The sequence below is a fragment of the Channa argus genome, chromosome 5 (assembly GCF_033026475.1).
Source record: "Channa argus isolate prfri chromosome 5, Channa argus male v1.0, whole genome shotgun sequence".
Lineage (NCBI taxonomy): Eukaryota > Metazoa > Chordata > Actinopteri > Anabantiformes > Channidae > Channa > Channa argus.
The window spans coordinates 26711783-26724908 of record NC_090201.1 but is presented as its reverse complement, the minus strand read 5'-3'; the positions used below and the strand labels follow the sequence as shown (position 1 = coordinate 26724908).

General features: G+C 40.4%; 1 protein-coding gene across 8 annotated transcripts in view; it reads left to right on the top strand.

Moving 5' to 3' along the window:
* Positions 1-13126, top strand: part of chd6 (chromodomain helicase DNA binding protein 6) — an 88890-nt gene that overhangs the window by 50361 nt on the left and 25403 nt on the right. For all 8 annotated transcript variants that reach the window (XM_067504001.1, XM_067503999.1, XM_067504003.1 and 5 more), the window contains exons 9-24: positions 756-873; positions 1885-1971; positions 2211-2348; positions 3750-3871; positions 4447-4690; positions 6845-7021; positions 7151-7294; positions 8009-8107; positions 9533-9689; positions 9985-10195; positions 10433-10628; positions 11071-11235; positions 11397-11576; positions 11819-11929; positions 12525-12727; positions 13010-13090. In XM_067504001.1, the coding sequence (XP_067360102.1) occupies positions 756-873; positions 1885-1971; positions 2211-2348; positions 3750-3871; positions 4447-4690; positions 6845-7021; positions 7151-7294; positions 8009-8107; positions 9533-9689; positions 9985-10195; positions 10433-10628; positions 11071-11235; positions 11397-11576; positions 11819-11929; positions 12525-12727; positions 13010-13090 (2433 nt within the window). The remainder of the gene's footprint in view (positions 1-755; positions 874-1884; positions 1972-2210; positions 2349-3749; positions 3872-4446; positions 4691-6844; positions 7022-7150; positions 7295-8008; positions 8108-9532; positions 9690-9984; positions 10196-10432; positions 10629-11070; positions 11236-11396; positions 11577-11818; positions 11930-12524; positions 12728-13009; positions 13091-13126) is intronic.

The window sequence follows — 13126 nt, the reverse complement described above, 5'->3', positions numbered from 1 at the left end:
TTTTGTTGAGTTGAATTAAACTGACCTTTTTATGCCTTTTTTTTAATGTATTTGCAAATCATAAAGTTACAGAGAAGTTTAATGTTTGTTGTGCAAAAGTCATTGTTACACATGTTTTATCAAATGCAGTTTAGTAACTGCATGTTGAAAAAAAACATTACACCAAGAAGTAATGTGACATTTATATTTGTCCATGTATGGATTAAATCATGGATATCAATTTGTAGCCAAAGTAACAACTATTTCTCTGCTTTCTTCTGTAAACTTAACGATTAGGGATTTTTTTTCTCTCAGTGACGCATCTTTTTTTTTCTCCTGGAAGATTCAGTGATGTCTGAAGACAAAAACCTTGCATGAACAGTCTGATGGTTCCTGCAAAAAGAAATGACACCAAAAATCTCCTAATTTTATGTCTGATGTACTGCAGTTTTGATTTAGACATTATTGTAATTTAACATTAGAGCACTTTCTCATGCAATTTATTTAATTCATTTTGTCACCTGCTTATTAAATTATGTAACACACACACACTAATGATGGGCCTTGCTATAATTTATCCATGTTAATGACAAGCAAGATGAAGAAAACATTTTGCCTACATTTCTGGTGCTTTGTAATAAGTTGATTGTGGAGGAAAGTGAGACAAAAGGGAAATCGCGGCGTGATAAACCTTGATTTTCTTTTTACTTTTTAACGACTTTCACACAGTACAATAATGAAATAAAAGTTGTGTTGAATGTTTTGTGTTGGTTTAGTTCCTACCTACACTGCAAATGGGCCACTCTGGAGGAACTAGAGAAAGATCCCCGAATCCACCAGAAGATTAAACGCTTCAGAACAAAACAGGCCCAAATGAAACACCTATTCACAGAGGTAACCATCACCACCAACCTTAAGCACTGGTCAGATGTATAGCCAAACCTAATTATAAGTCAAAGCGATCGACAAACACATTTTAGCCACCAACAGTGATTAGAGTAATGTTAATTACTTGTGGTGTGCAATGAATTTGATACCCTGCCCAACAATTCACAGAACATTCATCCAGCGATGCTGTAAAGCATTGGAAGTACTATAAAGGGCAATAGGTTAAGTGCAACATGCCGTAACCAAGGCAACAACTCGACATATGGTTAAAAAAATTAGTTTAAGCAAGATATTGAGAAATATAAAATTAAGTAATTCGTAAAACAGATTAAAATGACAATGACCAGCAATGCATCTAAAAGCTTTACAGTCTATAAAGTATCTGCTCCGATTGAGGCATGTTTCAAAGGAATAATATTGGCAAGAATAAAGCTGAACTAATTCTGATCGGCGTTTAGTTTAACTGTCCTGTATTGGAGTAGATTACAGGCCTTCATCAAAAACTATGCAAATTAAAAACGTGAAAAATTCTGAGATTAATATAAACACACCCCAAACATGTCAGATTGCTCGTAGGTTACCGCCACAGATCCGACCATGTTGAATATCTTTGGTTCCAGGGCTCCTGTTGCTGATCAAAACCTCTGAGAACAAAATATGTTTGGATGAAGTAGATTAAAAAAAAAAAAAAAGACATTTTAACACGTCCTGTACATAATTTCAGTATCAAATCGGTATCTGGCAATACCCATTGTTACAGGAATCAGGACCAAAAAGTCCTGTAAATCCAATAAAAATGAGAAGAATATGGACACATAGAACTAACCTGCATAAATGATGATGACCATAAGTAAATGCTAAGAGCAGCAACTAGCCACTGGCAAGAGGTGATTTACCACATTTAGCAGCTTTTTACTCCGCACAGACCCCCACTCATCAAGCCCCCCCTGACCTCATAATGTATACTAATGAATGATCAATAGTTTGTCATTGTCTCACTTTTGTCCCCTTTTCCAGCCTGATGAGGATTTGTTTAATCCAGACTACGTCGAGGTGGACAGAGTGCTGGAGGTGGCTGTTACCACTGATACTGAGACGGGAGAGGTGGGTAACACATAAACACATACACACTCTGGCAGCAGTGTTTATCTGCTGTGGAAGTGGTAGTTACTGAAGTGTGGCGTGGTTCACTTTAAGTGCTGTGACACACACACACACACACACACACACACACACACACACACACACACACACACACACACACACACACACACACACACACACACACACACACTCTCTCTCTCTTACACAGACCAACCGTATTTTCCTTCATGTTGTTGTAGGAGGTGACACATTACCTTGTTAAGTGGTGCAGTCTTTCGTATGAGGAGGCGACGTGGGAGCTGCAGGAGGACTTGGACCCGGAGAAGATCAAAGAGTTTGAGGAGATCCAGAAACTGCCAGCAGACCTCAGACATGTCGTGAGTAGAAACACCATTGTGCACTGGCAGAAGAAAAAGCAGCTCAGTACTGAGATAAATGCAATCAGGGTTCAGTTTCAAAGAGGAGACTTTCCAGGTTTTGGTAAAAGCACGTGTGTGAAACCTTGTGGGAACTTTTGTCTTTGATAGTGTTATAAAAAGCTTTTTTTTTTTTTTTTTTTAATAGAATTAAATATTTATTGTTTGTAGGGGAGACATTTAATTGATGTGTCAGCTTGTGCTTGGAGTAGAAAATCGGACATTTGTCATGTTTATTGAGGAGAAATGCTGATTTATGAGCTCTTATGTATGTACTAGGATGTGCAACAACTTTTATAGTGATGTCTGTCTCATCCATGTTTGGTAAAGGAAGACAGTCCAACCTACAATACCTGCCATTTTTTTCTTCTGGCCAAGGAAACGGCTGCACTACGCCTGTTTTAAGATGCTGTAAAGCCACAGACATGTGGGCAACAGATAAAATGTCTGGAAGCCCTCGCTCTTGGATAAATAGTAAACAGAAACTTTATCATTTTGAGTTTATTAGGCACATAAGAGAACAACGCAGTCGATCTAATCCCAACCTTTTCCTAAATAACAGCCCACGTTTGCAACCACTCTCCCTCGCGTTCACCACGTGCCCTTGTTTTCTAACACGATCAGTACTGTGAGGGTTGTCTTGCTTCTCAAGCTGGATCTCTGCACCATCAGGTTCTGTTTGTTTATAGAGGGGACATTACAGCTTGGAACTCCCACAATCAAATGCATGAAAAATAACTTCATCTGTTCCTTGACCCACAATTCCCTCCACATCTGTGGAGAGAGCCCAGACAAGAAACCACAGGAGAGGCTGTTTAATGTGAGCAGAACAGGTTTGTAGACTGCTCAGGAGACTGATGACTTACAACTGTCCCAAAAATATCACTACATTTACTTTGCTGAATACAAACTCACTGCTTCTTTGGGGGGTTTTCACCATTCCTGAGCGATTAAAGAAGAGAGACCTGAGAAAATTACTCCTGCCATTGGAAATTCTTCATTTCAAAACAAGCATTATCACTTATTACGCACTTGCAGCAGCCACATGTTTCATAACTTACTTTTTCCATTCAACCTGCAAAATCAGAGACTGGGTTCTCTCTCTCCTTCAATAACTACGTCAACTCCTTTTTATCCTCTTGTCTGACTTAGCACTGGACTCAAATAGTTGTAATGTCTCATTCTCCTAGTTCTGTTGTTGGATAAAATCTATACAGTATAGTTGCATCCATGCAGCTGAATAAACCTTCACTAATCTAATAAGGGTTGAAGTAAACACAGTGCAGGTTAATCCATGATAATTGAAATGCAAACACTGGAGTAACTACTGATAAGTCCATTGATGCTTGTGTGTTTGCACAGGAGCGCCCTCCTCCTGACAAGTGGCAGAAGTTGGAGCGCTCCAGAGATTACCGCAATGGGAACCAGCTCAGAGAATACCAGTTAGAGGGGATGAACTGGCTACTCTTTAACTGGTACAACAGGTGAATATACAAACACACGGCTTTTGTTCCAGCCAAAACAGATTGATATTTCAGTCAGGCTTCAAACACCTTAACAAAGAAAAACACATTTGTGTTCTTTCAAAGACCAAAGATAAGGTTAAGGCCACAACACATTGAGTCAGCTCACATCTAGCCCACTGTTCTGGCTCAGCACATACGGTTTGGTTTGTGAACACTTCTAATCGAGCATGTCTGATAGGTTTCCACAGCAGTAAAAGTTGTAGTAGTGGTGTTAATACTAATTCGCTAAGTTGAACAGCCAATCTGAACGGTGTCTTTCTATCCCTATTTCTTTCTTTTATTAGAGATGAACCAAACCCAAAAAGGAAATAAATTAGCTTTATAATAAGGATTTGTCTTCTTAATGCTTATTTAAAATACAGTTCATTTATGCTGTAAAATGCCAAGTCAGTGTAACTTTTACGCTTATGTTATACCAAGACTGGGATTATCTTAATGTTTAGCATAAATGGATATTTTCCCATATTTTAGGCGGTGGACCATATGGTTCCAGCTGTGTCTCATTCCCTCACAACATCTTTGTCTCTACCTAGAAAAAACTGCATTCTGGCAGATGAAATGGGTTTGGGAAAGACCATCCAGTCCATCACCTTTCTCTATGAGATCTTCAGCATAGGGATTCGTGGGCCCTTCCTCATCATTGCCCCCCTCTCCACCATCACCAACTGGGAGCGGGAGTTTCGCACATGGACACACATGAATGTCATCGTGTATCACGGCTCACAGATCAGCCGGCAGATGATCCTGCAGTATGAGATGTTTCACAGAGACCCACAGGTAGTGTTTGAATTTATTCACTTTCAGCAGGTTGCACGTCATCATCATCATCATCATCTCTCATCGATCACAGAGCGAATGAGTCAGCTGTGTGATGTTTTATAAATAGATCTGAAGGTAGAGGGGGTATGGGTGTGTGTCTGCTCCTTTATTTTTAGTCAAGTGAGAACTGCACGTCCTAAAAAAGATGCAGAAGAAGGAAATTTGCCTCTTTTATCTGGTTACTGTGGTGGGATTCACGGAGCACCTGCAGGTCATTTGCGTCTTCCATAGATTTGTGGCTCTTTATTTGTTTGAATGCCATGTTAATATTAAGTTACAATATCTGCATCCTTCATTTTCACACTGTACTTACATTCCTCAACAGCATTTGACATATAATTTGGCTTGTTCTGATCAAGCTTAAGTGGATTTTGGAGTGAGTATAACGATCAACACTTTTCAATCGACAATTTTGAGGTAGATTAATTGAACAGTTCTAAAGAAGTGTTCTGTACAGCTGTAATGACAGGAAAGATGTGCATCAGTCACCATTGGTTAATCTTGAAAATTTTATTAAGAATAGACATGTGGAAAGTATTGTACCGTAGAAACATTGAGAATCACAGTGTTATAACTACAGCAACTTCCCATCATCAGTAGGGTAAAACTGACCTGTCTCACAGTGGGTGAACAATCCAACGGCAGGTGAATTCTACTTCCTATTGTGAGCAAGAGCTAACATTGAGTCTTATAATTGCTTGGCAGCCACGACTTGTTTGTTTGGTAGCTTTTTGTACATCTCCTGCTTAAAACCCCCAAAAGTCCGAAAAATTGGGATGCTCTGTAATTATACTGATCATTTTTCAGATTCAGGTAGTTAGTTTAACCATTTTCCTGGCTGTATAATTATTGGCAGTCAAGAAAATGATCTGAGTTTGAGTTATTTAGAGAAGCTGGTTTAAAGCTATTTAAATGTAGAAGATAATTTGCAACTCTGGGAAACTCTGGGATTTCAAACTGGGAAATTTCTTTTAAATAGCGCAGAATTGCTATAACTCTGAGGCTAAATTTTCTGAAATGACGTCTCTGTCACCCACAGCAATAGTACAAACAGGAATCAAATGAAAGTTTACATTTAATGAAAGGATGAAAAGAGCAATGTCTCAGTAGCTTTGCTATTGGGAAAATGCCAGTTTCACAACCAAAACCGTGTCAGTCCTCTGGCACCAATCTTTATTTGGCGTCATAGAAAATGTATTCCAATATAAGATTAGATATATTTCGGTGTTGTTAGTTAGTTTACAGTGTTTGCATTCGCTTTATGCTAACTAGCTAAATCTATTATGGACTTTTCAATTAAAGAAATCAACTTGATCAACTGTGGAGGAATTTGTTTTTCTCCTTGCGAGGAAATGCCAACTGACAAGTAAATTTTAGATTCACATTGACAACGCACCAAGTGCTAAATGGCGTATTGAGCTGAGGACATTGATTCAAAGTTTGGACATGAAAAATAATGATAGCTAGGGCGATGAATCTTAACCAAGGTTAATATAGTTAAGTTAAAGTAAAACTCAAATTAAATGAAGATACAAAATGTACCAATAAAATTTGTTAAGCGAATTAAAACTATAAAAAGAAATGACAAATTAAAATAGTTTTAGACTATGAAAATATCTGGTAGTTGTAGTAGTCTGTAGAACAAGTGATAATAAAAGCTACAATATTTTAAAAATATTACTAAAAACAATCAAAGAATATCAAAACTAAATTTCTTTTGAGCCTCACACTCTTATCTCTTCATGGTGGCACATTTCAGCTGTGTAGTTATTTAGAATGACCCTCTTTAATATAACCTGGTCCAAAAAAAGTCAGTGGCATAATAGGATTGCTGCATGAACAACACTGAACACGGTTCTCTTCACTGCACTATATTTAGAACATTTTGAAACAACATAAATTTGGCTTCCTGCAGAAATGGAACATGGTGTGAATTTCTCTCATCCCTGATCATTTCAGCATTTTAAGATTTTTTTATTTTTTTACATTTAATGCTTCATTTGAAAGTTGGGAAGAGTTCAAACACAGACTGTCACAGCTGTATGATACCCATCCTCTACCCGTTGACGTGACATTTAAATGTACCATTGCTGACATCTCTGTCACCCACAGAGTAACACTATTCCTGGTGTGCTGAAGTTTCATGGGTTGATCACCACCTTCGAGATGATCATGGCTGACTGTCCAGAGCTGAAGAAGCTGCACTGGCGCTGTGTGGTAATTGACGAAGCTCACAGACTAAAGAACAGGAACTGCAAGCTCCTGGAGGGACTCAAACTAATGAACCTGGTCAGTTTGTCTGTGTGGGATGAGGAAAATATACAGTATATTCATATTTGGCATTTGTCTAGAAGTTATTTAGAGCAGCAGATTCAATGTGATGTTTCCTATTTAAAAGTGTTTCTGGCCATGTTTCAGGAACACAAGGTTCTGCTGACAGGAACACCTCTGCAAAACTCAGTGGAGGAGTTGTTCAGTTTGTTGAACTTTTTGGAGCCCCAGCAGTTTCCCTCAGAAAGCACCTTTCTGGAAGAGTTTGGAGACCTCAAGACAGATGAACAGGTACATTCAGATACGTATAGTTATCGCATGTTGGTACAGTATTTTAGACTTAAGTCAGACTGAAGTCTATGTGTGGAATTGCTTTTTGTTGAGACCCAGTTTATGCCTCTGTACCAATGTTTCGATCTCGATAACCAGCTAGTTCAATGTTCAACGGATTTTCCAATTTGCGATTTAGTCTCTTTTTTTTTTTTTCAGTAGCCAGCTGCCTGCCATCTTAGCTTTAATTCAGAATCTTCTTGAACAGCAGACATAAAGCAAGTTTAGTATTTTTTTTTTTTAGTTTATTTGACTGAAGATGTTTTATGCAGGTTGTTGGATAAATCTTTTGGGTTTCTGGGGGGGAAAAGTAGAGGCAGTGTTCAGTGTTTTTAAAACATTACTGATCTTATGGAAACTGTTACCTTGGTGATTTAAATGTGTGCCAACACAAGTGATGCACTTTGTGAGGCTACTTTTTTCCTGTGAAAAACCGCATCAGGAACCACTGGCATTTATTTTCAAGTGACGCTAACATCTCTATTTTCCTCCATCCTCCCTGGTTTTTCATAGTTGTGTGTGTTGTGTCGCCTGGACTGCATTCTACTTTTTCTTTTTGTGAAACAAAAATGCATAAAATCTATGTTGGAATGGACCTGGGGAAGGAAAGATGCCTTTTTTCAAACAAAGAAATATCTGTGGATTACATTTACCTTCCCCTCTACTCTCCAACAGGTGAAGAAACTCCAGGCCATTTTGAAGCCGATGATGTTGAGAAGACTGAAAGATGACGTAGAAAAAAACCTGGCGCCTAAAGAAGAGACCATAATAGAGGTAGTGATTGTTGTTTGCAGTATTATAATATTTGTACTGTTTTCTGTGTTTTAAATAACAGTAAACCCTCCAGTGCTGGAAAGAACCTAAATCCCGCTTCCTTCTGTTTTTAGATGAAGTAAATCATTCAGCCAAAACAGCTTGACAAAAGCTCCACTAATGTAGCTGCAATAATGAGTCCAGTAATGAGAATTTTTATCAGAATTATTAGTCTTTAGTCTTTATTAGTCTGTTTAATCACAATTACATTCGGAATGAAATTAGAAGTTAATTAAGATGAGGAAAAAATCGTTATGAGCATGAAGATCCATGGTTAAACCCTGTTGCAGACGGCTGGGACGTCTCTGTGTGGAATTGCATGTTTTTCCCACTTGGTGCTTCAGTTTCCTCCCATAGTGCAAACACATGCAGGTTCGGCGATTTAGAAATTCCAAAATTTGCCTGTAGATTTGAATGTTTGTGTGTTTGCCTGTATGTGTGCCAGTGTTTTTTGAGTGACTGCCCAGGCTACTCAACAAGATAAGAGGTAAATGCCATCGGTAAATGGATGGATTATTTCCAGGGTCTGTATTACAGACATCCTGGCCTTGCACATCCTATCTTACCTGGCCACCACTGCACCTAGAATTGGGTCCTGATTTAGGAACAGTTCCATTACAGATGAACAGTTCAGTGAAGTAGATCCTGTTCTGTACTGGGGAATATTCCTATAGATGGAAAAGTGCTATGCAACATGGCACAGCTACACAGTTAGCTTTTGTTCCCAACCATTGAAAAATCAAGCAAAATGTTGTAGCTGCCTTATAGCTATCAGGTTCCCGATTCGAATCAGCTGTCCAGCTGTGGCCTCTCTTTGTGGAGTTTGCATGTTCTCCCCATTACTCAGGCTAATCTGGTTTCCTCGCACAGACCTACGACATGCATGTTAGGTTAACTGGCGACTCGGTTGCCTGTAGGTGTGAATGGGAGGGTGAATAGTTGTCTCTGTGTGTCTCTTTGTCAACACAGCATGCAGTTTTAACCACCACTCCAAAGCTTGTTTGGGACCGGACTGAAACCACATCGAGAAGAGTCCCCCCTCACTAATGTGGTTTATCACAAGTATTTCGGAGACTGTATGTTTTCCAACAAAAGTAGATACTGGGACATGCCTAGTTAGGATTTGCTTCTATAGTACCACATTGGGTATAATCCTATTTCATACTTTTACTATCGCAACACTTTAGAGGTTTCTGTAATATGGCCCCAGTTGTATACTGTATTTTGAAAACCAAAACCAGAGTGTAACTCCTAATTAATTTACTGGATAAACTTCAAGGCAGTAGGTAAAGAAAACCTACCACGACAGCACTTTACCCCTTTTATTAGCCTGTATATTAAATCAAAGGTGCATTTTTTTCCCTCTTTATGTTTCTGTTCTTGTAGGTGGAGCTGACAAACATTCAGAAGAAATACTATCGAGCCATCTTAGAAAAGAACTTCTCCTTTCTGTCAAAAGGAGCAAACCAGCACAACATGCCTAACCTCATTAATACCATGATGGAGCTCCGCAAGTGCTGCAACCACCCCTACCTTATCACAGGTATGAACACACAGGTTCCCCCTAATTATACGCAGGCACAGTCTTGGTCACACACACTGACGGACTTTGTTCTCCTGTAGTTGTACATGCAACTCTTCAATGACACCTTAAGGATAATAAGCAATGTATAGTGATCTGAATTTACTGATCCCAGGGCCCTTTACAGCCAAAAGCCACTTCAAAAAACAGTGATGTTGGGAGAGACACCTGGGCTCATCTTGAAGTCCAAACGAAACCACAAAAAAACAAAAACAAAATTCTGCCCATCTTACATGTCTCTTACATTTGATTCCAGGAGCAGAGGAGAAAATTCTTGAAAGCTTCAAGAAGAGCCACAGTCCAGATGCCCCAGACTTCCAGCTGCAGGCCATGATCCAGGCAGCAGGTAAACTGGTGCTGATCGACAAACTGCTGCCCAAGCTGTTGACGGGGGGACACAAAGTCCTGGTCTTCTCCCAGATGGTGCGGTGTCTAGACATCCTGGAAGACTACCTCATCCAGAGACGGTGAGAAGAGGGGGGGTTGGAAAGCGAGCTGCAAGTAAAGCAATGGAAAGAGGAGAGGGAAAGCACAAATGCAGAGACGAGCATGCAAAAAGCAGAATGCAGATTTTGGGAAGTCTTAAGAGTTTCTTGCAGACATTAACAGAAAGGAGAAATATGGATAGAAAAATACATTTATTTACTTTTTTTTTTTTTTTTTTGCTGAAAAAGATCAAACCACTTATGTCTGTCTTTTTCCAGCTACACGTATGAACGTATCGACGGTCGTGTGCGAGGAAACCTCCGACAGGCGGCCATCGACAGGTTCTGCAAGCCAGACTCGGATCGCTTTGTTTTCCTGTTGTGCACCAGAGCTGGAGGCCTGGGAATCAACCTGACAGCTGCTGACACCTGCATCATCTTTGACTCCGACTGGAACCCCCAGAACGATTTGCAGGTGGGCAACAAAGGCTGCTGTTGTGGCCAAAAATACAATGCCACTGCAAGATCCGTACTATATGGGTAATGTCCAAAGTTAAAGAGACGAGGATGTTAACTGTAAACACATTAACCTGAGGAAGAAAAAAAAATCATGTCCACTAAATCATAATGGGTTTTTTTGTTCCTGTGATAAGTTGCTGCTCAGCTTAGTGGCATTTGTGATCCCTTTGGGGCTGCAGTGACAACATGCATGCTTCAAATGATGACTCATGTTACATGACTGTGTGGGTTTGAATCTTCCCCACTTTTTGGATTTATGCATAAACCAATACATCATGCATAAAAAACACTATTGCGTCCAAAAGCATTTGTAAATCCAGCTGTAATCACTGTTGAGGCAAATGTGAATGCGTTAAACACACTTTTTAAAATATTTGCGCCACCCGTCTCTGTCCCAGGCACAGGCACGCTGCCACCGGATTGGCCAGAGCAAAGCAGTGAAAGTCTACAGGCTGATCACCAGGAACTCGTATGAGAGGGAGATGTTTGACAAGGCCAGTCTAAAGCTTGGGTTGGACAAAGCCGTCCTCCAAGACATCAATCGCAAAGGAAACCTTAATGGGGTGAGCTATTACTTCTTGCGGGAATAGTGGTAGATATTGTGAACTTGTTAGATGCATTTATTTGCATATTGTTCTTAGCGAAATGTTAAGTCATCACAATTAAAAGCTGTGTGTGGATCATACATTAAGTGGAAAACCTATGTTTCTGCTTGTCGCTACAGGTGCAGCAGCTTTCTAAGCTGGAGGTGGAGGACTTGTTGAAAAAAGGAGCGTACGGAGCGCTGATGGACGAAGAAGATGAGGGTTCCAAGTTCTGTGAGGAAGACATCGATCAGATACTTCAGAGGCGAACTCAGACCATCACTATCCAGTCCGAAGGGAAAGGCTCCACCTTCGCTAAGGTAGAAAGAAGGAAAGGCTTCAAATGAAAGTGATCGTCTGTTGTTCCAGCTTCGAAATGCTGTCTCAGAGGATTTTTTGAGGGGGAAAAAACATATTTGAAACATATTTTGGCATCACGATCAAATGTGTATTTGTGCAAAACAGTAGCGTCTGGTAGCTGCGGTTCAAACATTCGGTTAAGCTGCGAAAGCTGTCAAAACCAAGTTCAACCAGAACTTGATCTGTTTCTCTCTCTCCACAGGCCAGTTTTATCTCGTCTGGCAACAGAACGGACATTTCTCTGGACGACCCCAACTTCTGGCAGAAATGGGCCAAGATTGCGGAAGTGGAGATTGACTCCAAATCTGAGAAGGTACAAAGAGATGAGGAGAGAGGAGCAGATTTAAGAATGACAGCAGGGGACGAAGAGGGCAACAAAAACGAAACACAGGGACAGATAAGGACAAAGGTTGGAAAGTGCAGTCTGAAAGGATGAACACCAGAGTGAAGTTATGAAAGAAATGAAGAAAAGTGAAGGCAGTGACAAACCCCAAAAAAGAATAGATTGGAAACAGGTGAAACGTTAAACACTAAACAGGAGGTGCACTTCCTTCAAGCACAGGTTTGAAGAAGGTAGCGCACTGAGGAAATGCTGGATGAAGAAAATGAGGTGGGCAATAAGATGAGGCTTGGAAAGAGAACAAAAGGTGGATCCAAACTTGTGAACACGAACATGGAGGGAGGAGAAGTTAAGCTGAGCTCTCAAAGTGAAAAAAGAGAAAACAAGGGCAGGATGGAAATGAGGGTAGGAGGATAAAGGAGTAACACTCTTCCTGTTTCCTCTCATCTCCTCTGTTCCCTCTCTTTAGCTGTGAATACATCCAGCAGACAAAAGCTTTGACCCATCTCTCCTCACTTGCTTCATACCTGCATCTTTCATCTAGTCCTCATTCTTCTCTGTGCTGCAGGAGTCCTTGGTGATTGACACGCCTCGGGTGAGAAAACAGACCCGTCACTACAACTCCTTTGAGGAAGACGAGCTAATGGAGTTCTCGGAGCTGGACAGCGACTCAGAGGAGCGGCCGTGCCGAACTCGACGCCTGGGCGACCGCAGTCGGCGGTACCTCCGTGCTGAGTGTTTCAGGGTGGAGAAGAACCTGCTCATCTTTGGGTACAAGCTGACATATGTCGCCACTGCCGCCTTCATTACACTGGCACAAAAATGGTTTCTTTGTGTAGCACATTTTTATACCTGCTAAATGTAGGTTCACATTTAAAACGAGACCAAACGCTATATAACCAGTGTTTTGGTTAAAATACATGCATTGTATTAGTGGAAAGATAAATTCATATTTAATACTCTGTCTCTATGACCCACTGTATTTCCCTCTCTTCTTTCGTTCTTATTTGTTCCCCCTTCTTTCCCCCGCTCCCTTCACCCCCTCCTCTCCAGCTGGGGTCGGTGGAAGGACATCCTAAACCACGGTCGGTTTAAATGGCACCTGGCTGAGAGAGACATGGAGGTGATCTGTAGGTACGGAAAGCAAGTTCTGTTGTTTATAGTATTAAT